Source organism: Vulpes lagopus, chromosome 6, assembly GCF_018345385.1.
Source record: "Vulpes lagopus strain Blue_001 chromosome 6, ASM1834538v1, whole genome shotgun sequence".
In the NCBI taxonomy this organism is placed as follows: Eukaryota; Metazoa; Chordata; class Mammalia; order Carnivora; family Canidae; genus Vulpes; species Vulpes lagopus.
In genome coordinates, this window is record NC_054829.1 from 11,050,139 (window position 1) to 11,073,703 (window position 23,565).

The 23,565-nt window shown below is 40.0% G+C and overlaps 1 protein-coding gene across 2 annotated transcripts in view; it reads left to right on the forward strand.

Moving 5' to 3' along the window:
- The first annotated feature begins 251 nt into the window (after positions 1–251).
- Positions 252–23,565, forward strand: part of PPP4R3A (protein phosphatase 4 regulatory subunit 3A) — a 40,421-nt gene continuing 17,107 nt past the window's right edge. The window contains exons 1-4 of one of the 2 annotated variants that reach the window (XM_041758629.1): positions 252–1,228; positions 13,944–13,999; positions 17,305–17,403; positions 21,228–21,845. In XM_041758629.1, the coding sequence (XP_041614563.1) occupies positions 1,087–1,228; positions 13,944–13,999; positions 17,305–17,403; positions 21,228–21,845 (915 nt within the window). In that variant the 5' untranslated portion in view covers positions 252–1,086. The remainder of the gene's footprint in view (positions 1,229–13,943; positions 14,000–17,304; positions 17,404–21,227; positions 21,846–23,565) is intronic. The other variant, XM_041758630.1, reaches the window with a different exon arrangement.

The following is a 23,565-nucleotide window of genomic DNA, read 5'->3' on the forward strand; positions in this document are numbered from 1 at the left end:
GACAGGACGCCGGTGGAGGGGGAGGCGGGGGAGCCCGGCGCCCGCAGCTCGCAGCCCGGCAGGCAGAGGCCGCGGCGGCCCCCGCACCCCGAGACGCCGGGCGCGCGGCCGGCAGGCGCGCCGAGGCCGGACGCGGGCTCCACGCCCCTTCCGAGTCCCCGAGCGGGGCTGATGACGAACACAGGGCGCGACGGCGCACACGCCGCCCCGCGCTCGCACGACAGTGCGTGCAGGGAGCGCGAGGGAGCCCCGGGCCGTCAGCGGCGCGACCAGCGTTCCGCCTCCTCCGCTCCCTGCGCTCCCGCCACCTCGGCAGCTCGGCGCCCGCCTCCCGCCTCCGTCCGAGGCCTCCGCCGCAGCGAGGCTCCCGGCCTCGCTCCTGTCTCTTTAAATGGTGGGGCCAACGGGCCGCCCCTGCAGCTGCTGCCTGGGTGGCCCCGCGCGCCGCTATTGAGGGGCGAACCAAGATGGCGGCGGCTTTGGCTCCGTGAGGAAGACGGAAGAGGCGGCGGCAGCGGCGAGGGGAAAGAGACTTCCAGGAGGCAGGAGCGCTCGCGCGCCGGGGGGGGCTCTCGCAGTCTCCGGCGCAGCGGTAGCAGTTGCAGCAGGAGGAGGTGCCCCTCGGCTCGGGACGTTTGAAGCCGGGGAGCGGAGCGGAGCCGCTGGCTGCGGCGGCAGGGCCAGGTAGAAGGAAGGAAAACATGGCGGCGGCGGCCTGAGGAGGCGGCGGCGGCGCGGGAAGCGGCTTCGCGGAGATCATGGCGGAGGCGGCGGCGGGGCAGTGAGCGGCGCCCCGAGGTCCTACCGCATCGGCCCGGGAGGCTGCGAAGCGCTGCGCGCCCCTCGGGGCGGCCGGGCTCCCCGCGCGCGGACAATAGCGCCCAGAAGTGGGAGTCGGAGGCGAGGAAGGACCGGGGCCCAGAGCTCGGGCCGGGGAGCGGGCCATGCGGGCGGCCCCGCGGCCCCGCGGCGGCCAGCGGCGGCAGTGAGCCCGGGAGCGCCCCGCCTGCAGGTCCTCCCGCCGGCGCCGGCCCCCCTTCCTGGGCGACTGCAGCGGGGCCTGTGCCCCGGCCCGCGGGCGGCACGATGACCGACACCCGGCGGCGGGTGAAGGTCTACACGCTCAACGAGGACCGGCAGTGGGACGACCGGGGCACCGGGCATGTGTCGTCCGGCTACGTGGAGCGGCTGAAGGGCATGTCCCTGCTTGTCAGGGCCGAGAGCGACGGTAAGGGAGGCCCCGGCCCCGGCGGCCCCGGGCCACATCGCTGGGTGTTGGGGGCCAGAGGCTTCCCTGCGAGGTCGGAGGGGGCGGCCGCCGCCCCGGGGGAGGGCGGACCGCCGGCGCCCGGGCCCTCCCGGAGCTCGCTGCAGCGCGAGCGCCACCGCCACCGCCACCGCCAGCGCTCGGAGGGTCTCGTTTTCTTCCCCGCGCCCGGTAGCGTTTGGGCGACGAGGGGAGCCCGGCTCGTTGGAGCGGAGCCCCCCCGGGCGTGTGCCGAGGGCGGGGGCCTAGATCGGCGGCCTGGACGGTGCCGTTCTGTTGCACCAGAGTGACCTTGAGAAAGGCACTGATTAATCCGATCTTCTGCCTTAGTTCACTCATCTGTGAAGCAGGCGTGAAACTTTCTGGGAGCGAAGAAAGTTCTTAGGTGTCACTCTTTGGAGAACGTTGTGCTTGCTGTGCCGCCACCCCCCCACCCCCCGCACTCCCCCCTTTAAACTATTTTTCTGCTACATCTCTTGGATCCTGTTGCAGCAGGTTGGCGACTCCGGTTCATGGATGGCAAAGAAATGCTTCTTTGCCTCGAGGAAGAAGATAGATTTGTGTTACCTGGTGTTGTCTTTTTTTTTTTTTCCCCCCAGTAATGCAGAATTCTGTGTATAGTTTGTGTAGGCGTCTTGCAAGGGTGGAACCATTTTATTCGCGGGTTTTTTGTTTTGTTTTGTTTTGTTTTTTTGGACCGCTTAAATGTGTGATCACAATTTGGTTCAGTTAACAGGTGGGGAGAAGTTGGCAGATAAGTTTAGAACCTTTGGTATCTGCCATAGTGCTTGTGGTTCCCATTATTTTGAAACGGCCCTCGAGTTTCAAAGACCTAGTTTGAAAATGAGTGTTGCACATTTTTCAAGGTTCAGTGTTTGCCGCCTCCCTCTGTGACGTATTTCGGAGTTTCACGTAAAATGTCCACATCAGGTGAAACTATTTCCAAATTGTTACTTTTGAAGTGGAAAACCTGTCTTGTTACATTAGTCTGTAATTTCACTTTAGGCGCTTCAGTTTATTAGGATTGTAGTTGTTCTGTATCTGAATTATTGCAACGGGTCTCAAGGAATTTTAATTGGACTTTCAACCCAGAACTCTGCGTTCCATGAAAAACAAACAAGACTCACCCCTCTGTGATTAAAGACTCTAGGGACATTGATTTTCTATTTGAATTGAAAAATTGTACTTTAGAGCTATATTGCCCACAGGTTAACTTCATAAGGCTGCTGAAAATAACTTAGAAATTATTTCCTTTACAGGCGTTTAAAGGATTTTGAATACCTTGACTTTATTTTTCTGAGGCCTATTTATTTGCCGCTTAAAAATACAAGTTTGAATGTGTTAGTGTGCTTCTGGGTCTCTCACATAGTCACCAATTACTCTCACATCTCCTCTTTTCCTTTGCCTGTTTGGAAAACTTTTTACATAATGAGTTGAAAAGTGTGGGCTTTGTAGGTTCAGTTAACTTCCAGATGAAAGTGTGTGTAGATGTGAGACCAATTCTTTGAAATTTCCTAACTTCAAAGAACATGTATAACTGTCACATCACATATTTAATTGGACTCATTCTATAAATGGGTCCTTTGTTTAAAAAGTATTTTTAAGCATTATGTTTTAATGTCATACTATTCTGGGGAATCCTTGTCTGTTCACCTACTTGTGTTGGGATCTGTTTTTTCCCCCATTTTTATTGTTACCACTTTGGAAAATAGCCCGTAAACTCGTTTCCTCCCTTGGGAATTTTTGGGACCCTGCAGTGAAACAGGTTGAATGGCAAAAACAAAAAGGCCTTAATTTTTATCTATTTTATTTATTTATATTTTATTTATTTTTTATTGATAAAGAAAGCTGAAATAAATGTAACTGATGTGTCCTTGTTAATTTAAGATGTAAGGAAAAGAATTGGAGTGGGCTTAGAAGATTGCAGCATACTTATGAAATATTGTCGGAAATAATCTCTAGTTTGATGATTAATACTGTTTTCTGACAGGAAAACTCTAAATAGGAATAATAAAAATTTATCCAGTCCCTACTATGTGCCAGAGACTCTACTTGTATCTGCTGGTATAGGTACTATTATTAGCCATATTTTGCAGATGGGGAAACTGAGGCTCAGACAGCCTTTGACTTGAGACTATTATTATCATTAACTGTTTATAGCGTGTTTTAAACTCCCTTACTGCTGTCTACTTGTGTTTGCTACTTTATACTTAAAAGCTCAAAGTTTATTTCAAAGAACATGAAAAGAATTTTTAGCCTAAAGATATTTAAAACTATAGTTTATCTCCAAGCTACATGGGAGTTTTTGTACAGATTGCTAGTTTCAGTCATCCATTATTGTATGCTTCTCCCATTCTCCATTATGGTATAATTGAGAATTTTCTTTTTATTGTGGTGAGCAAAGTGGAAAGTATTTCTGATTTTCCATAAAATGAGTCATTTATCTTGTTAGAGGTGCTTATACACTAAACTGAAAATCAGGAAGGCAATTTCTGAATGGAAGTACTTGTGGCCTCCCTGTTAACAGGGCACAACTTTCTGAGTAAGTATGCCTTTCCCCTCTGAACTGAGTGATTTGGCAAATCTGTAGCCCACTTTACTCTGGAGGAGAGAGAGGTCCTGCCAAGCTACTGAGCCTGTTCTCTAGGTTCTTTCTATCCCTGTTCAGTAGGTTCCTACTGGCAAAGGGTATTGTGGGAACACAGCCTTTTCTCCAATGAAGATAGATTACCGCATTTCTAAGGTTTTTGTCATAGCCGGGTACCAACAAAGTTCCATCTAACAAACAAACAAAAATTTACTTTTTTTCTTCTTTCAGTTTATGCTATACCTTTTAAGTTGCATTAAGGGTAATAATGTAATCCCTAACTTGCCCTCTCACTTTATATTCAAATCAGTCTACTGCATTATGGTTTTTATCACTTCCACCTTCTAATTTTAGAATTGATAAAGACTTTGGAATTTCTCCACACACTGAAGGATGTCTATTTAACATGAAAAATCATATCCATGCTCTTTATTCTGGATTACTTGCCAAGCATCAAGAATAGGGTTCTTATATTTTGATTTTTACCTTAAGTTGAATAAAGTAATTTTTATATTTCAAAATAGTTTTATCTATTATCCGAGTTACCTTTTTCGGAGTTTAAAAGGTTAAATTTTCAGTGTCATTTGAGGCACGAAGAAAATGAGACACGGGGAAATGTTTTTGTTCAAGTTAGCACTAGTAGCTAATGGTAAAAACCAGAATCTTGTACCTCTCTGCCTGTTGTAGAACTTGGTTGTAAGTAGTGCCTCACCTCCACTATAATTAGAAAAGGAGGTCAGAACACTTTAGGTGGAAAGCCTTTTTTTGTTTTGTTTGGGCTGTTGTGGTGAAAGAAATGAACAGAGATAAGTATCAGCAATTTTTTTTCTCATAAATTAGTAAGCGTTGTAGAATATTGCATACAGTAAGCATTCCAAATTTAGCTACTGAGAAGAGCTCAGTGTCAGTACTGCAAGAAATCCTTCACTTTGAACAATTCATTTAACCCCCCCTTTTTTTTTCTTCTCATGTAGACCTATTTTGTAAAAAATTACTAGGCCTTACTAGGTAAGCAAACCCTGTTTGTCACTTTGTGTGTGGTAACTTCTCACAGTTTGAAGTCCATCAGCCACCCTGGGTGTAGTAGGGCCCGAGTGTAGTAAAGGCCTGATGCAGGTGTTGGACCTTTTAAGGGTAGCCTTAGTAAAGGCTACCCTTTCCTCCCCCTCCACTGAACCTTCATTTGTTTTTATTTATTTTTTATTTTTTTTAAAGATTTTATTTATTTATTCATGACACACACACACACACACACACACACACAGGCAGAGAGGCAGAGGGAGAAAGCAGGCTTCATGCAGGGAGCCCGACATGGGACTCGATCCCGGGTTTCCAGAATCACACCCTAGGGCAAAGGCAGCGCTAAACCGCTGAGTCCCCCGGGCTGCCCCATTTCAGTTTTTAAATGCTGTGTGTGATCTTGAGCCACAATCAGGAGAAAGGGACTGGGAACACACGCTAGGTTTAAAGCCTACACTGGTGTCTTGTCCAGATGATATTTTGAACTTCCATTAATTTCATTTTTGATGATGTTTTCTTCCTACTAAGGAAGCATAGTACCTAAGCTCCTGCCCTTAGTTTTGAGCATTGATAAGGAGTATATGCCAGCAATGCTTTAGATGTTAAATTGCTTACTGTGGAGTGACAGAACTGGACTTAGTAGTTCTGAAATCCGTAAGTTTTTATCCAAATCTAAACTAAGACCAGGACCTATGTTTCTTTACCTACCTGAATCTGATTGGTTAGTTGATACTGAAAATAAAACCATAAAAGCTACAGAAACTATATCTCATTTCTCCAGTAAAAGGAAATGATATCTTCTAAACAAGTGAAATTTCTCTCTAGGTAACACTGTATCAAAATCTTAGCAGTTTTCTTGGAATGTTTCCTAAATATTGTATGCCAAAATGTTTTTCTTTTCTTTTTCTTTTTTATTTCTAAAATGTTTTTCTTAAGCAGTGTAATAAACCTGTTTAAGCTTTTGTTATATAATGTTTCTGGATCATTGTTGTCATTACTAATTTTTGTATTTTTCAACAGCACAATGATGCCCGTGAAATGGTATTTTGTCTACGCTCTAAGAAAAAATAATGAGTGCTGATTTTGTAGTAGATGTCTGGATAGCCACTTTAATATGAATTTTTAGTTAATACAGTGTCCCTATGGGGTATTATTTTTTTTTCTAAACCTAAGTCTTTCTGATTGATTATTTGGACAGTTTAGTTTTGTGATCCTTTTTTCCAGCACTCAGCCAGAAATCTAGATTTTTAAAAATGTACAATCTTGCCATTTAAAAATATTTGCATGAATTCATCGTATGAGTGTGTGTGTTAGACTACGACTCAAGCTGTCTGCTGGCTAGATCCAGGCTGCAGGCCCTAGTTGTAGTTGTCTGATTTAAACACTACTGGAATGATACTTCACTCTCTACGCTACCAGCTACTTATCACCCCGCTCCCTGGAGGTGTTTGTTTTGATAGAGGTGTTGGAGATTGGCAACAGAATACAAGAAAAGCTCTCACATTTCATTTTACATGGAAGAACAAAGATGTTGTGAAGCAGAGAGGGAATATTTTTAATGACCTAAAATCATGTATACTTGTACTAAATCTTTTATTGTCCATCTTTCTTGCTTATCTATGTTTGACAGCTTCTACTTGCAGTTGTCTTGGTGATGTTTTGGTGATGTTCTGAGTGGCATTTTCCCTCCAATACTATTGCTCCCCCATTTCCTGACTGTACAGACTTCCTTTTTGTCTGTATACTTGGGGCATCTATTTATGTCAGGATACACAGATGTGTCATCTAAGAGTAGCACAGTGTTTTACTGTATATATTCACATAGTACACTGGTGGCATTAGAGTAGCATTTCTGAAACTTTCCTCAGGATATCTTTATACTCTTACAATTGGGGATTCCCAAAAGCTTTTGTTCATATGAGTTGTATCTACTGATATTTGCCACATTACAATTTTAAACTAAGCCTTCAAAAAGCTTTTGATAAGTCAGAATTTAGTGAGAAGGGTGTCACTGTTTTACAATTTTACAAATCTCTTTAATGTTGGGTTTAATTTTTTAAAAAGGATTCTTATGCATTCAAAATTTTGGAGTAACAGTGTGTAGACACTGAAAAAAATAAGGGTGAAAAAGGCAAACAGCTTCTTAGTAGTAATACTATGAAAACAGTTTTGATTTTCCAGACTCCCTGAGGTCCCATACATTGAGAACAGCTGCCATAGAGATTGTTTCTAGATTTTTACCATTACAAACAGTGCTAGTGACTTACTTGTTCATATCCTTGGCACTGTGTGAAGATGTAGTCTAATTTCCTAGAACTGTTGGATCAAAGAGGGCTATGTTTTATTTTATTTTTTATAAGATTTTACTTATTCATGAGAGACCCAGAGAGAGAGAGAAGCTGAGACACAGGCAGGAGGAGAAGCAGGCTCCATGCAGGGAGCCTGACACGGGACTTGATCCTGGGACTCCAGGATCACACCCTGGGCTGAAGGCGGTGCTAAACCACTGAGCCACCCGGGCTGCCCAGAGGGCTATGTTTTGTTTTTTTTTTTATTTTTATTTTTTTAAAGATTTTATTTATTTATTAGAGAGAGAGAGAGAGGCAGAGACCTAGAGAGAGAGAGAGAGAGAGAGAGGCAGAGACCTAGGCAGAGGGGAGGAGCAGGCTCCATGCAGGGAACCTGATGTGGGACTCGATCCCGTGACTCAGGATCACGCCCTGGGCCAAAGGCAGATGCTCAACCACTGAGCCACCCAGGCGTCCCGGAGGCCTGTTTTAAAAGCTTGATAGATCAAGGTAAAATGACCCTCCCCAAAAGTTGTGGTGATTGTAGTCTTGTTAATGGTAAACAAAAGAAGCCTCTTTATTTTTTGAAAAACACCTGTGCAAATATGGACTTGTAGGCCTATCAATCAGAACTTCTGTGGAACAGACTTACATGCACTTGTGCAGGAATACTTTTTAGTTCATCTGAAGATGGTTGATTTTGCTAGTGGTCTGAATGAATGGATTCTGCAGTGACCAAGTGAATTACATATATTGATCATTCCCTTTAGTTTGATCAGTGTCTTGATATTTCTTTGTGTGTCTTATTTCCTTTCCAAGTGTTTAGGTTGAAAGTGGGAAGGCCTTTCTCAAGTGTTGATATTGGGGTTTACTGTGTAGGCTTGTCTATTTGGTCTGTGTGATAGAGTGTCTTTGTCAGTTGGTGAAGAGGAGGTGTCATGGAGAGGGTGAGAGTGAATTGTTCCTGGAGGATGTTTTTTATTGGAGAGGATGGGTATGTTTCTCAAATAAGTTTGGCTGTTGTGCACGTGTACTTCAGGTATTAAGATAAACTGAACCTGTCCCATATCAAAAGCATGTGTTCTCCTTAATGAGAACCATCTCTACCTCCCATGATGTTGGGTAAGGTCTGCTACTAAGGATCATCTTCCTCATTTCTGCCCTGTTGTCTCTGTTACCATGATAAATGCCTCTCACCTACAGTTGAACTCTACATCCCCAGATACCCATATATTACTAGAATGGAATGGTTGTTCCTAGTACTGTAGCTATAGCAACTGATAGAAATAAACTTGTTGGGAGAAAGGATTGTGTTAATGCATGATAAAACTCGACTGGGTAATGTCTTAAACCAAAGCCATGGGATATGGCTGTGATGTTTTTCAGCAGAGATACTTCACTTTAACATCTTGAATGGTCCAGTAAAGAAAAACTTGCCAATACCAGAAGCATTCAGTTCTATACTTCTTCTCTTTTAGCTAGGGCTTTGGGAGGGATCACTTCAAGCTTTCAGTTTATGACTTTTTCCTTTCTAATTATCCTGACTGTAACTTTATGGACAGTTTTGAAGCAAATGCAAATTTTCATTTTGTTTTAGTAGCAGCCAAATCAGGTGTGTTTTTTCTTTCCTTTTTTTCTTTTTCTTTTTTAAGTGCCTGACACCCAGTGTGGAGCCCAACCTGGGGCTAGAACTCATGACCCTGAAATTAAGACCTGAGCTGAGATCAAGTCAGATGCTTAACGGACTGAGCCACCTAGATGCCTTGTCCTTTTTTCTTTTTTTAATTATAATTGATAGTGTTACAGCTGTGTTTCTTGGAAGCACAATTTGAAATGATAACTCCACCCTTCTGTGCCATATGTTTAACCCCTACTCTTAAACTTTTTTAAAAAAACTTTTGAAGTGTAATAGGTCAAAAAGTTACACAAATGGTAGTTATTCATCTTGGTGAATTTTCACAAAATAACCAACACTCTAGAACCCTGCTTTATGTTCCTTCACAGTCACTATCTCTCCCTGCCTACTAGCACCATAGATTAGTTTTAACTACTTTTTGACTTTATGTAAGTAGAATTATATGGTATATATTTTTCTCTGAGGTTTCTTTCATTCATGTTTGTAAGATTCGTATATGTTGCGTTCACATATTTGGTTCATTAACATTTCTATGTGGTATTTGCCTCAATGAATACTTACACCTTTTAATTTTTTTTTATTTTTTAAAGATTTTATTTATTTATTCATGAGAGACACGGGGGTAGGGGGGGAGAGAGAGAGAGAGGCGCAGAGATACAGGCAGAGGGAGAAGCAGGTTCCATGCAGGGAGCCCGATGTGTCTTGATCCAGGGACTCCAGGATCATGCCCTGGGCCGAAGGCGGGCGCTTAACCGCTGAGCCACCCAGGGATCCCCTATTTACACCTTTTAAACAGGGTTTACATGCAGTATAATTCACCCATTCAAAGCATATAGTTCTTTTTTTTTTTTTTTTTTAGCATATTCACAGGATCTTGCAACTCACCACATTTTTTTTTTTTTTAATTTTTAAAGTAATCTCTACATCCAACGTGGGGCTTGAACTTAAAACCCGAAGGTCAAGAGTTGCATGGTCTACTGCCTGAGCTAGCCAGGCACCCCACCACAATCTAATTTTAGAATATTTTGTTCTCTCTGAAAGGAATCATGTACCTGTTAACAATTACTACCCATTCACTGCCCTTCCTCCCTAAACCACCACTAGTCTACACATCTTTCTCTAATTTGCACACTGTACATTTCATATAAAGTCAGTCATATATAGACTTCTTGTGACTGGCTTCTTTCACATGAAATGTTTTCAAGGTTCACCCATTTTATAGCATATATTTTTCTGTGTGTAGTTGAATAGTATTTTATTCATTAGGTTTTGGACATTTGGATTATTTGTATTTTTTTGCTATTATGAAATAGGCTGCTAAGCACATGTACGTACATATGTCTCCCATCCAAGTACTAACCAGGCCCGACCCTGCTTAGCTTCCGAGATCAGACGAGATCGGGCGCGTTCAGGGTGGTATGGCCGTAGACTCTGTACATACATATGTTTGAATAAGCATGTTTTCATTTCTCTTGGGTATAAACCTAGGTTTGGAATTGCTAGAATTACTAGTAATTGCAGAATTACTAGCAATTGAGTAACTGCCAAACTTTTACAAAGTGAATGCCTTTTTACCTACAAGCAAAATGTATGAGGATTCCAGTTTCTCCATGTGGTTACCAACACTGTAATTGGCAACACTGTCTTTGATTATAGGCATCTCAGTAGGTGTATTAAATGGTATCTTATGTGGTTTTTTTTTTTTTTTTAAGATTTTATTTATTCGTGAGAGAGAGACAGAGACACAGGCAGAGGGAGAAGTAGGCTCCACTCAGGGAGCCTGATGTAGGACTCGATCTTGGGACTCCAGGGTCACAACCTGAGCCGAAGGCAAACGCTCAACCACTAAGCCACCTGGGTGCCCCTTATTTGTGGTTTTGATTTGCATTTCCTTAAGGGCTAATGATGTTGAACATCTTTTCATATGTTTTTTGTCCATTTGTATATCTTCTTTGGAGAAATACCTATTCAGATCTATTGCCCGTTTTTATTTTATTTTATTTTATTTTAATTTTATTTATTTTATTTTTTTAAAGTTTTTTATTTATTTATTCATGATGGGGGCGGGGGTGCAGAGACACAGGCAGAGGGAGAAGCAGGCTCCATGCGGGAGCCCGACGCGGGACTCGATCCCGGGACTCCAGGATCATGCCCTGGGCCAAAGGCAGGCACTAAACTGCTGAGCCACCCAGGGATCCCCAACCCATTTTTATTTATTTTTTATTTTTTTAAATTTATCTACGATAGTAATACAGAGAGAGAGAGAGAGAGGCAGAGACACAGGCAGAGGGAGAAGCAGGCTCCATGCACCGGGAGCTCGATGTGGGATTCGATCCCGGGTCTCCAGGATCGTGCCCCGGGCCAAAGGCAGGCGCCAAACCGCTGCACCACCCAGGGATCCCCCCAACCCATTTTTAAATACAGAGTCCTGTATATAAATTCCTTATCAGATAAATGATTTATAAATATTTTCTTCCATTTTCATGGATTGTCTTTTTACATTCTTTTTTTTCTTTTTAAAGATTTTATTTATTTATTCATGAGAGACATGCACAGAGAGAGAGAGGCATAGACACAAGCACAGAAGCAGGTCCCACGCAGGGAGCTTGATGCAGGACTCAATCCCAGGACTCCAGGATCGTGCCCCGGGCTGAAGGTAGATGCTAAACTGCTAAGCCACCCAGGATCCCCCTCTTTTTTTTTTTTTTAAGATTTTATTTATTCTTTTAAAAAATATTTTATTTATTCAGGAGAGAGAGGAGAGATGCAGGCGAAGGAGAAGCAGGCTGCATGTAGGGAGCCTGATGTGGGACTCGATCCTGGGACTCCAGGATCACATCCTGAGCTGAAAGCAAACGCTCGACTGCTGAGCCACCCAGGCGTCCAGAGTTTTTACTTCCCTTTTTTTTTTTTTTTTTTTTTTTTGAGTTTTTACTTTCTTAATGTATTATTTGTAGCACAGATTTTTTTTTTTTTATTTTTTATTTTTTTTTATTTATGATAGTCATACAGAGAGAAAGAGAGAGAGGCAGAGACACAGGCAGAGGGAGAAGCAGGCTCCATGCACCGGGAGCCTGATGTGGGATTCGATCCCGGGTCTCCAGGATCGCGCCCTGGGCCAAAGGCAGGCGCCAAACCACTGCGCCACCCAGGGATCCCTGTAGCACAGATTTTGATCATATTCAATTATTTACCAGTAATGTCTAGTATTTTTGGGTGGGTTGTCCTTTGTGTTAACTTTTAAAGAGACTTAGTTTAGTTATAGGACATTAGACCTCTTACATCTTCTGAATGTTAGAAAGTAATTCAGTTTCATCCTATTATGTAGTTTTCTAGAAATCGATGGTTTTTTAGGATATATATTTCAAAGTAGATTTTTTTGGAATGTATTTTCTCCTAGAAACTACATTTTGAGTATAATTACATGCCACAAAAAGTAAATTTGATCCATAATGCTCCTGACATACTCTCATTTCATGGAGAAATGATAGTTTGTGATTTTTGTTCTTATATTTACAATAAACAATGGAAGAATATTTTTTAAGATTTTATTATTTATTTATTTATTCATTCATTCATTCATTCATTTATTATTTGTTCTTAGAGACACACAGAGAGAGAGAGGCAGAGACACAGGTAGAGGGAGAAGCAGGCTCCATGCAGGGAGCCTGACGTGGGACTCGATCCCGGGTCTCCAGGATCACACCCTGGGCTGCAGGCCGTGCTAAATTGCTGCACCACCGGGGCTGCCCCTGGAAGAATATTTATAAAGATAGTTGGAGACTTTTGAGAGTTAGTTAGTACTTTTGAGAGACTCTCAACATCAAGTTCATTTGCTTGCTGCTTTTTCTTGTTATGAATGCATCACTAAACAACTCTTAATAATTACCAAAATAAAAAATCCAGTAATTGCACATAAAGAAAATTGAAGTACTAGAAATTTATTTTAATTAATAATATGACAAAAGTAGGGAGAAGAGGAGGAAGATTAAAACAGATTTCCTCTAGAATCTGAGAATACTTGTCTGAACCTCAGTGAGCCAGAAATAGAAATAAGAGAACCTAAAGAAATGGGGTGTTGGGTACAGGTGGGAAAAATATGGAGACTGTTTAGTTATCTTCAGTACAGAAAGAATAAGAAATACATTTGGAGTTAACTTCACTTGTACTGGACATAGTAGGAAGATTCGAGTGAAGCAGGAGGCTGTTTGTGTGTACAGGGTGTTTGCAAATTAACTCATCACATCTTGGTAAATGCTGGTATTTTACTGTATTCAGTATCACTTAGCACTGTTCTGAGCACAGACAAGTGAACAGTCAGTAAATCACTAAATGGGGCAGTATCATAAGATTAGTAGATGAATTTTAACATAGAAGCAAACTAATTAAACCTGGAAATGTTAAAAAAGACCCTTTTCTCAGCTGCCTAGCCACTATTTGGAATTGGAAGTAATGGTTAAACGTAATAGAAGAAATGAAAATTTCAGATGGACTGCTGCTTAAGCATTTTGGGCCAGAATTTGCCTTTAGATAGTATATAGGGGATAAACTGGAACTTACGGAGGGGAGAGGCATATAGGTGGTCTTAAAATTTGCTCTTTGTTATAAAGTAATAGTTAATTTTGTAGTATGATGAGCCTTATATGGCCAGGGAAAAAATGAAAATTAGTTTACTATAAGAAAAATTGATCATTCGATGATGAAGTATGATAATTCTGAAGTAAGACTTTCTGAGGTGAAGTGTAATGTGGGGATGTACTGTGGGGGGCAGTGGATTGGATCTAAGTCATAATGTATGTCAGAGATTGAAACCCAGATCATCGGGCTTCATGCTGTGCTGTTTCAATACCCTGTGCTGCTCATAAGTTGTTAGGTTTCTATTCCTATCCAGCCCTTTACTCTATTCCTATCTAGCCCTTTACTCTTCAGATAATTGTGTCCTTCTTGTTAAAAGTAAACATGCATAAAGTAAACATTTTTGGGGTTACAAGTTTTATTATATTTAAACTTGTTTTTAAAATATTTCCTAACTGAAGTTACATGTGTATCAAGTGTTCAGGAAAGGAAGTGTGTGTGTATGTGATGGAACGTAATTGTGCTGCTTTGCAATGACATAATGGAATGTTTTGTTTTTCTGTTTCCTAGGTTCTCTACTTTTAGAGTCCAAAATAAATCCTAACACTGCATATCAGAAACAACAGGTAAAATTTTGAAAATGTTGTGTTTTACCTTGTATACTCTCCTCTCAATTTGGTGATTAAATGAAAATTTACCCATCAGTCCCTTACAGTGAAAAGTTCAAAACAGGTTACAACATACTTTCCTACCCTAATTCTAAAATATGCTTTCAGCCAATCTCTATAGTGTATAAAGCAATCATTTTATTTTAAATTTTAAAAAATCACTCCAAGTTTTGTTCCACATATTCTTACAACAAAGACTTAATTCTCAAAAGTTAAAACTAAATACAGTTTTGTTTCTACCTAGAGGGAAAAAAAATGACCAGCTGATAAAATAATCAGCTATTAACACAAGAGAATGGTAGAAATTACTTCTTTTGCTATTGTAGATGCTTGTGTAGAAGGGGCATTTCTGTCCCTATACAGCAGCCTGGTGTAGGAAAATCTGATTTCTTACCTGGCCTGAATAGGACCTTATAATAACACGATAATAACGATGTAGTTTGTTAAGGCAACTTTCAGGTTTGGTACACTCTTTCTTGTACCCTTCGGGTGAATAAGCGATACCTGAGAGTAAATCTTTATCTACCTGCTAGACCTACTAGCAGTATCATCAGAAGGTATATTTATTCAGAACACATACACACACAGTTACTGAGTGCTGTACAAGGTCAGTGAAGACAATATCAGATCCCTCAGTGCCCTGAAGGTACAGATATAAAGTAATTTAGAATCAAGAATGCTACCAACACATTCATATGTATATATTACTTTATAAGTATATTACTCTATAAATAAAATTATAACTTCATCATTGACCATTAAACTATTACTAGAAGTTGGTGTCCGCTTTATTTTGCACATTAGACGATCCCTAAAGATTGTGACTTGAGGTCACACAGTGTATAGGAAAGCTGATAAGAACTTCTAAATCTATTTAATGGTGATTTATTTGTCCAAAAAACATTTGGTACAATATGAAATATTTTGATAGTCTAATGGTCTGCTAATACTTTGTTGCATTTAGTGTTCTTAAGAAAACTGTTAGGTTTGATTGGAGTGGCTGGAGACTAGAGTATTTGCCTTTGATATTCTATATGTGAATATATACATTTGTATTTTGAGGTTTAAGTCAGTGGAAGAGTAAAGACAGAAGAAAAAGAGAAGATCATCGGTTTTAAAATCCCTGTCTTAAGCTGTAGGTTGTTTTATGATAAATAAGATGATTTGGTGAAAATTAGACTTTTCCAAGGAAACAGAACAGCAATTTCTAAAAATTTTCAAACTTCTAAATTTGTCAAATGGGCAATTAAGAAGATAGGTCTAGTTGTGCCCCATTTTAAGCCTGCAGATGATTCTGAATTTACATTGCACTAAAGTGATTGCTTACAGTTGTATTACATCTGTCTTGTTACTAATGTGATACTGGTTTCAGGCTTGTTTCCGTGGGTCTTTATCACCATTTCTCATAACTATAGGATACCCATTTTAAAGATGGGACTTAGGGAGTCCACACAGTGGACTAATTTGTGGTGTGTTGATCTTACAATGTTAATGTAAATTATTTTGAGTTTGAACAGCTACTTAACTCACTGTGGAACAGATGTCTGCCTGGTTTCTATGATCTCTAGAAATTCAAGAAAATAGTAAAGTGTCTTTGAGGTCTTTTTAAAAATCGAGTGAAAGTTGTAGATTCATTTTATTAGTAATGCTATGCAGCCAAATCAAATTATCATTTATTTACTTCTGGCTGCCATCTCTTTAGTTCAGAGAGAGACTACTGGTCCTCGTGATTGACAATTACAGAATTGACTGAAAAGAATTAATATGCAGTTTAGCAGACAAAACCGGGATCTGTTTGTGTATAATAAGATTTATCTCTGATAGTGAAAAGTATTAGAAACTGCCTCCAAGTAAACATATCTTTTAAGGTACCTTAAAGATGGTCTAGTCCTGTTTCCTTCTTCATCTAGGAACATTTATCATCCCTGTAAATGCTCACCTAGCTTTTGCTTGGCTCCATTCAGTTATTTACTAGATTGAATTATTTTTTCTGTATATTGTACTCATGTCCTTCTCTCACTTCTCCTAATTCTTCTCTTTGGACCAGCCTGAAAAACTACTACATGATAGCTGTTAAGTTAGGCTCCTTTTAAAAAAAAATTATTTATTAGACAGGGAGTGGGTGCTCATGAGCCAGGAGGGCCAAAGGAAGAGGAATAAGAATCTCTGGCAGACTCTGCACTGAGCCCAGAGCCTGATGAGGGAGGGGCTCAATCTCACCACCCTGAGACCATGACCTGAGCCAAAACCAAGAGTCAGACACCTAACTGACTGAGCCACCCAGGTGCCCCAGCCTTCTTTTTAAATGTAACTCTCCCTAGTACCATTCAATATTTCATATATAAGAAGATTCACAAAGCTCTTACAGTGAGAGGGCTCTTCTTTGAAATGGTTAATGGCTCTGTAATAGTGTATATTTACTGTAGTGCAGTAAATAGTGCTTATTTACTGTAGTGCAGTAAATAGTGTTTATTTACTATAAGTTTGAAAGGATATCTTCGACTATAAATATTTTTACTATATTATGTATATTGTAGAATACAGACTTTTATTATACTATGTAGATTATACAATTATACTATTGTAGAATACAGACTATACTATAGGGAATATAAAATGATGTCAATATTTTAAGTGTAGTGTCTTGCAGAGATGACATCTTAACAAAAACCTGATTGTTCATTAAACTTATTGTCATTAAACAAAAGTCTGCCTGAATAGGAGTGAAGGGGCTGTGGGTTGTAGGAGCATCTTCTTGAACCACAGCACTTTGGTGAAAGTTAAAAACAAAAATCTATCCAGATAAAATTTCCCATATTACAAATTTAGCCGATAATTTCATGGGCCTCGTGTGTCTCTGGTCAAGATCATCCAATGCTGACAGTAGAGATGAGAGAAAGGGTTATTAATTATATTCTCTTGACATCCCCTAGGTATTAAATGCTACTTTCTCTGGGCAATTTGATTAGAGCATAAAATATAACCTAATGTGTAAGCAAAAGATTGATATAATGTTTAGTTTGTATCTTTTAGTACATTTAGATTGGTCACTTTGTGGTGCTTTTCATACACTGGTTAACTTCTCCTTAAGGAAAACATTGTTTTCTTTTTATAGATTGAACAGAGCTAGGTGTGAAAAGGCACTGGCAATTACAATATCAGTGTTGCTCAGTACTGTCCTCAGTTCCTTATTGCTTTATTCATTTGCCTTATACTTTGAAGTAATCAATGGATGTTAATCAGACTTTTTCTTTTCTCTCAAGGACACTTTGATTGTGTGGTCTGAAGCAGAAAATTATGACTTGGCCCTTAGCTTTCAAGAAAAAGCTGGATGTGATGAAATTTGGGAGAAAATATGTCAGGTAATTTTAAAAAACTAGAAATCAACATGCTAAGTATTTTGTTTTTTGCTGAGCTTTTTGCTAATGCCCAAGATTTTAAATAAATGGTTCATACTGATCTCTTAAATTCACTGTTGTCTGTAAAAAGTTTGATTTATAGGAAAGTGCAATTTATTGACACCAAACTGTCCAGCCAAGACCTTTGCTAGACTCCATGCTTTATATCCAGCTGCCTATGAGAGCTCCTTCACGAGTGCTCACTGGTATTTCAAATTTAGTAGTCCAGAACCAAACATAATCTCCTCTAGATCTGTTCATTCTCCCATCTCCCTCATCTCGGTAAATGTCATCAGAAACTTGAGGGTTATATTTATCCTTCCTTCATTACTTACATCCATTCACTCCTTTAGTTATAAATCTTTTTTTTTTTAGTTATAAATCTTATATCCATTTACATATTGTTGTTTTCACTGCTATCACTGTTAGTTGACTAAACCACCATCATTTCTTGCATGATTTATCGCTTTCATCTTGACAGGTCTTTCCAAGTTCCTACCATAGCTAAAATGATCTTTTTAAGAATGCCAACCTGATCATATATGCCACTATGTTCAGTAATTTCTTGTGACTCTTGACTATCTCTTCACACTTGCATTTTTTCAGTTGATTCTGGAGTTTCCTAGTGACTAGTACCTCAGTCTAGTGACATAATCTCCACATAATCTCCATGTATCTTAGGCGTATACATTTATTATGTATTCTATTTTGCATTTATCATATACTGAAGCCATGGGCTCTTGTTACAGACTCATTTAAAGCATGGCATCCTAAGGACAATTTCTCTATCTCCACATTTATTTTAATTAGAGAATAATCTTCCTTTAGGTTTTTTTGTCTTTTTTTTTTTTTTTTTTTTAAGATTTATTTGAGAGTAAACATGAATGTTAGAGAGATGGGGGAGGGGCGGAGGGAGAGAATTTCAAACCAACTTCCTGCTGAGCTCGGAGTCTGATTCAGGGCCAATCCCACCCCCTAAGCTGAAACCCAAGAGTCAGACCCTCAGATGACTGAACTGCCTAGGTGCCCCCTTCAGCAGATTCTTTAATTCATTGGTTTTCAAAGTGTGGTCCTCAGACCAGCAGTGTAACCTGGGAACTGACAAATGCAGATTCTGGGGACTGTATCCCGGATTTACTGAGTCAGAATTTCTTTGAGTAGGTCTCAGTAATTGTATTTGTATTATATTTGAACAAGCCCTCTAGGTCAGATTTTCTCTGTAAAGGGCAAGAATAGTAAATATTTTAGGCCTTGTGGCCCATACAGTTTAACAGCTGTTCATTTCTGCTGTTGTAATATGAAAGTAGCTGTATGTAACACATAAATAGCCATGGCTCTCTTAGAGTAAAATTTTATTTATGAAAATTGATGGCAGGCCACGTTTGGCTGTAGTTTGTCAATTTCTGCTTTAGCTGTTTTCATGAACCCTGAAGTTTAAGAGCCACTGTCTTAAAAAGCTACATGTCCTTGGGGCACAGTGTTTCCTTACCCTGTAGAATTTATTTCTGCTAGATAGTCTACTCAACTGTGTTTCTCATATAGTAACCTGTCTATGAACTGTCCCTTTCCTTCTGCAAGCATGTGAAAGACTGAAATTTATATCTGAATGCCTCTTTCTTCATACTTGTTCTTTGATTGTTTTCATAGCCTACTTCTAGATTTTGTCCTGTGGAGTTCTCCCATAGAGAGATGAGATTGAAGAGCTTGGGTATGCTAAAAGCACCAATTGCTCAGATAGATATTGTTCTCCTTCCCTTTTCTGAGTTAACACTCCCACCCTGGACAGAATCTTCTGTTAAGCCAATATTTAACTCAGACCTGGACTCAGTGCATTGCCATCGTGCCTGGCTCTCTTTTAGTGAGTTGTTGAATCTTTATTATACTTTCACTTAGTCTGTAGTTCTTCATTTACACTTGGGGCATGGGTAGTAGTACTTGTATACTTTCTCTAGAGTAACTCCTCTAGGAAACACTGGCTCCTATTTTCTGATCTTACCCTTCAACTTGTAAGACGTTGTTTTACTAGTCTTTTATGATTCTGTCTGTACATACCAATCTCTGGATCCTGGCTTATTCTAGGGAATTCATTAAATTTTATTCTTTGAGATCTTACATGCCTATTTCTTGAACCCTACTCATTTTTTGATCTAGAAACAACAAAAGGTCTCTCTGTTTTCTAGTATCCTCCTTGATAACAGTTATTAGGTCTGTGTGTATCTATTTTTTCTTCTAGATCTTTCATGGCCTTCACATTCTCATTTTCTTTATATTTGTCCAGACGGACGGCTAAGACTTATCCTTTGTCTTAAGATTCTTCTAGTTTGTTGTACCTTTCTTTTGTTTTCATTCTTCTATTGTTCCTATTCTGAAAGTAAGACTGAAACATTGTCAGTCAAATCATTGCATTTCCGCCGTGATTCACTGAACAGATCAGATTGCAAGAAAAATCCTAACCACAGGCCTTTTTGTTTTTTTTTTAAAGATTTTATTTATTTATTCATGAGAGACATACAGAGAGAGAGAGAGAGGCAGAGACACAGGCAGAGGGAGAAGCAGGCTCCATGCAGGGAGCCCTACCTACATGGGACTCGATCCCAGGTCTCCAGGATCATGCCCTGGGCCAAAGGCAGGCACCAAACCACTGAGCCACTCAGGCTGCCCAACCACAGGCCTTTTTGATTACCTTCCTCGCCTTCATATTTGCACATAAACCCAAAAAGATAGCATTTTCATTACAATAAGGGCTCTTGTCCCTTTACATTTGGCTTTTTAATCAAATGCTACTACATGTCTGTAGGTAAAGCCATAGTTTGAGTTCCAGGGATCTAAAGCTATATTGAGAGTTTATGTAGTTAACAAATCCAGAGCCAACTTGAGACCAAGCTGGGTACAGTGTGTGAATGTGCCTAGCTGCCTTTCAGTGTTACTGCCCACTGGGTTAAGGTCAAGACGATATCAACTTGCAGCATATTTCAAGACCTATTCCAGGACTTCTTCCCTCCAGTATCCATTAACAGTCTCTAACCATGCTAAGCAATTTAAGTTTCTTGGCCATTTCATATAAGGTCTAATTTTTCCATTTCTTTATAAACCATTGAACTTAGCGTATTTTAGTGATGATGTCTCAAATTATAGGGCCAAGATAGCAAAACTCATTTTATTTCGAAATAAGTCCTTTACTTTAGGTAAAAATATTCTTTTATCTCAAAATGTATCCGCGAAAACTTCTAAATTGTTTTTATGATTAGAGCCTCTATACTGACATAAAGTTGGGGTTTATGACAAACTTTTAGGGTTCCTGGAGGGATCAAGAGTTTTGAGTGAATAGAAAGGAAAACTTCCATGGTTTGGTTACTTTTAGTAGATAGTCTTGGGATCTAATGTAGTATACTCTGCTACATGTATGTTGCAGTTACTTTTTATATGGTTTCATTTTTGTGTGAGTACACTTGTTTCCCACAGTTTTTCTTATTCATATTTTTGGGCCACCAGCCACCATTCATAGAACATCAGTGACTTTGGTTCAGTCAGTTTGTACATGTTGTTTGGCCCTTGCTTTCTGGAATTGATGTTAAAGTTTTTCTTGTCGCTTAGAATTATATGTATTTTCTGTGATCACATGATATTTGGTGTTTATTTGAATTTTACTTCAACTTTGAAGGGTTTGGTGGTGGCTGTCCTGGAATACAGATACTCAGATTCTTATAACATCTCTTGTATTCATCTAAGAATATAATTTGGATTTGCTTGATTATATATTCTATCAGCTATCATAAATTTTGTTATAGGTTCAAGGAAAGGACCCTTCAGTGGACATCACTCAGGACCTTGTAGATGAATCTGAAGAGGAACGTTTTGATGATATGTCATCACCAGGTTTAGAATTGCCATCTTGTGAATTAAGTCGCCTTGAGGAAATTGCAGAACTTGTGGCATCATCTTTACCTTCCCCCCTGCGTCGTGAAAAACTTGCACTAGCACTGGAAAATGAGGGTTATATAAAAAAGCTCTTAGAGCTTTTTCATGTGTGTGAGGATTTGGAAAATATTGAAGGACTTCACCACTTGTATGAAATTATCAAAGGCATCTTCCTCTTGAATCGAACTGCTCTTTTCGAAGTTATGTTCTCTGAGGAATGTATAATGGACGTCATTGGATGCTTAGAATACGATCCTGCTTTATCACAACCACGAAAACACAGGGAATTTCTAACAAAAACAGCTAAGTTTAAAGAAGTGATTCCCATATCAGATCCTGAGCTGAAACAAAAAATTCATCAGACGTACCGAGTTCAGTATATCCAGGATATGGTTCTACCTACTCCCTCGGTCTTTGAAGAAAATATGTTATCAACACTTCACTCCTTTATCTTTTTCAATAAGGTAGAAATTGTTGGTATGTTACAGGTGAGTTAGATCATCTTTTTCCTATTTACAAAGATACCTTCTTGATCCCATTAACTGTTAGCAGTAATCAGTTAATCTGTTAACTGATTTAGCAGAAGGAATTTCCTGTTCCTTTTAAATACCTAAATTGAGTTTTGATTTCTGTCTAAGGGTAAGTTTTTGGTTGATATTAGAAGAGATTATAATATATACAACTGCGGGACCAGAAGGTTGTTAGGTTTCCAGCAGGGAACATGAATGTGATAAAGAAGTCTAGCTTGGAGAAATTAGAGGGAATGAATGTTCTTAACAAATGAATGTAGAATTTTAGGTATATTGATATGTCAGTTATGCATAGAATAGATTCAAAGAGAAAGATATAATGAGACAAGAAGTATGTCATTAAATACAGAATATAAATCTGTAGAATTGGTAGCACTGTCAGATCATTAATATTAAAGGCTTAGTTTTAGGGTCAAGGAAATACAGCAGATACTGGAAAATTGTAGTTGCAGGTCTCCTTACCAAAAGGCATGCTTTTGTACCAGATGAGAGTATGGGGAAGTTGGATGTGAGTAAGGAGCTATGGCTCTTGCTATTTAATAGCTATGTGACTTGGGCAGTTTTCTTAAGAAGCTTTAGCTTCCTGATCTGAAGGATAGTGATATTAGTATCAACTCTGTAAGTCATCTGAAGATTAAAGAAGATCATGCATGAACACAGTGCAAGACTCTTGAGCATTATTTTGGAGCACCCATGTGTGCAAGTGGAGGTGGGGGGAGGAGTAGAGGGGGAGAGAGAGACACACACATGCACACTTTTAAGCGGGCTGCACGCTCAGCATGCAACAACTCTGAGATCATGACTTGATCCCAAATCAAGAGTCAGAGGCTTAACCCAGCTGAACCACCCAGGCACCCCGAGGATTATTTTAAAGTATCTGTTAGTAATTGCTATATTACTGAGCCTGAGTGGCTCAGCGACTGAGCATCTTCCTTTAGCTCAGGGCGTGATCCCGGGATCCAGCATTGAGTCCCACATCAGGCTCCTTGTGGGGAGCCTATTTCTCCCTCTGCCTGTGTCTCTGCCTTTCTGTGTCTCATAAATAAATAAATATTAAAGAAAATTAATAATTGCTATATTAAACTCCAAATTTTCTTTCTACAATATGCCCAGTCTCTCAGGTCTGGTGTTTTTGTTTTTGTTTTTCTTAGATTCATTCATTCATTCATTTACTTATTTATTTATTTTTATTTTATTTTATTTATGAATGATAGAGAGGCAGAGACACAGGAGGAGGGAGACTCGGGACTCGATCCCGGGACTCCAGGATCGCGCCCTGGGCCAAAGGCAGGCGCCAAACCGCCGAGCCACCCAGGGATCCCCAGGTCTGGTGTTTTAAGGGTGCTTGTATCAGAATTGCCTAGGGTGTAGTTTCCTGGATTCTGCACAAAACACAGCAATCAAAATCTGTGAGAGCTGGCCAGTGATCTGCATTTGTAACATTCCCAAAGTCAGAAAACCTCTCAGTATATTATCCCATAGTGTAGGAATTAGTCTGTTCTAGCTGAAATGGAACTTTGAAGTTTGCATGGTGCAAAGATTTGTGAGTTGCACACCTCACCTCCTCATGTTGTTTATTTCTTGATGCTAATGATATTGGAAGAATAACAGACAGATGATATGACTTGGAAAGACTTAAGACCTTACCTCAGATCTACAAATAAAGTAATTATTTGAA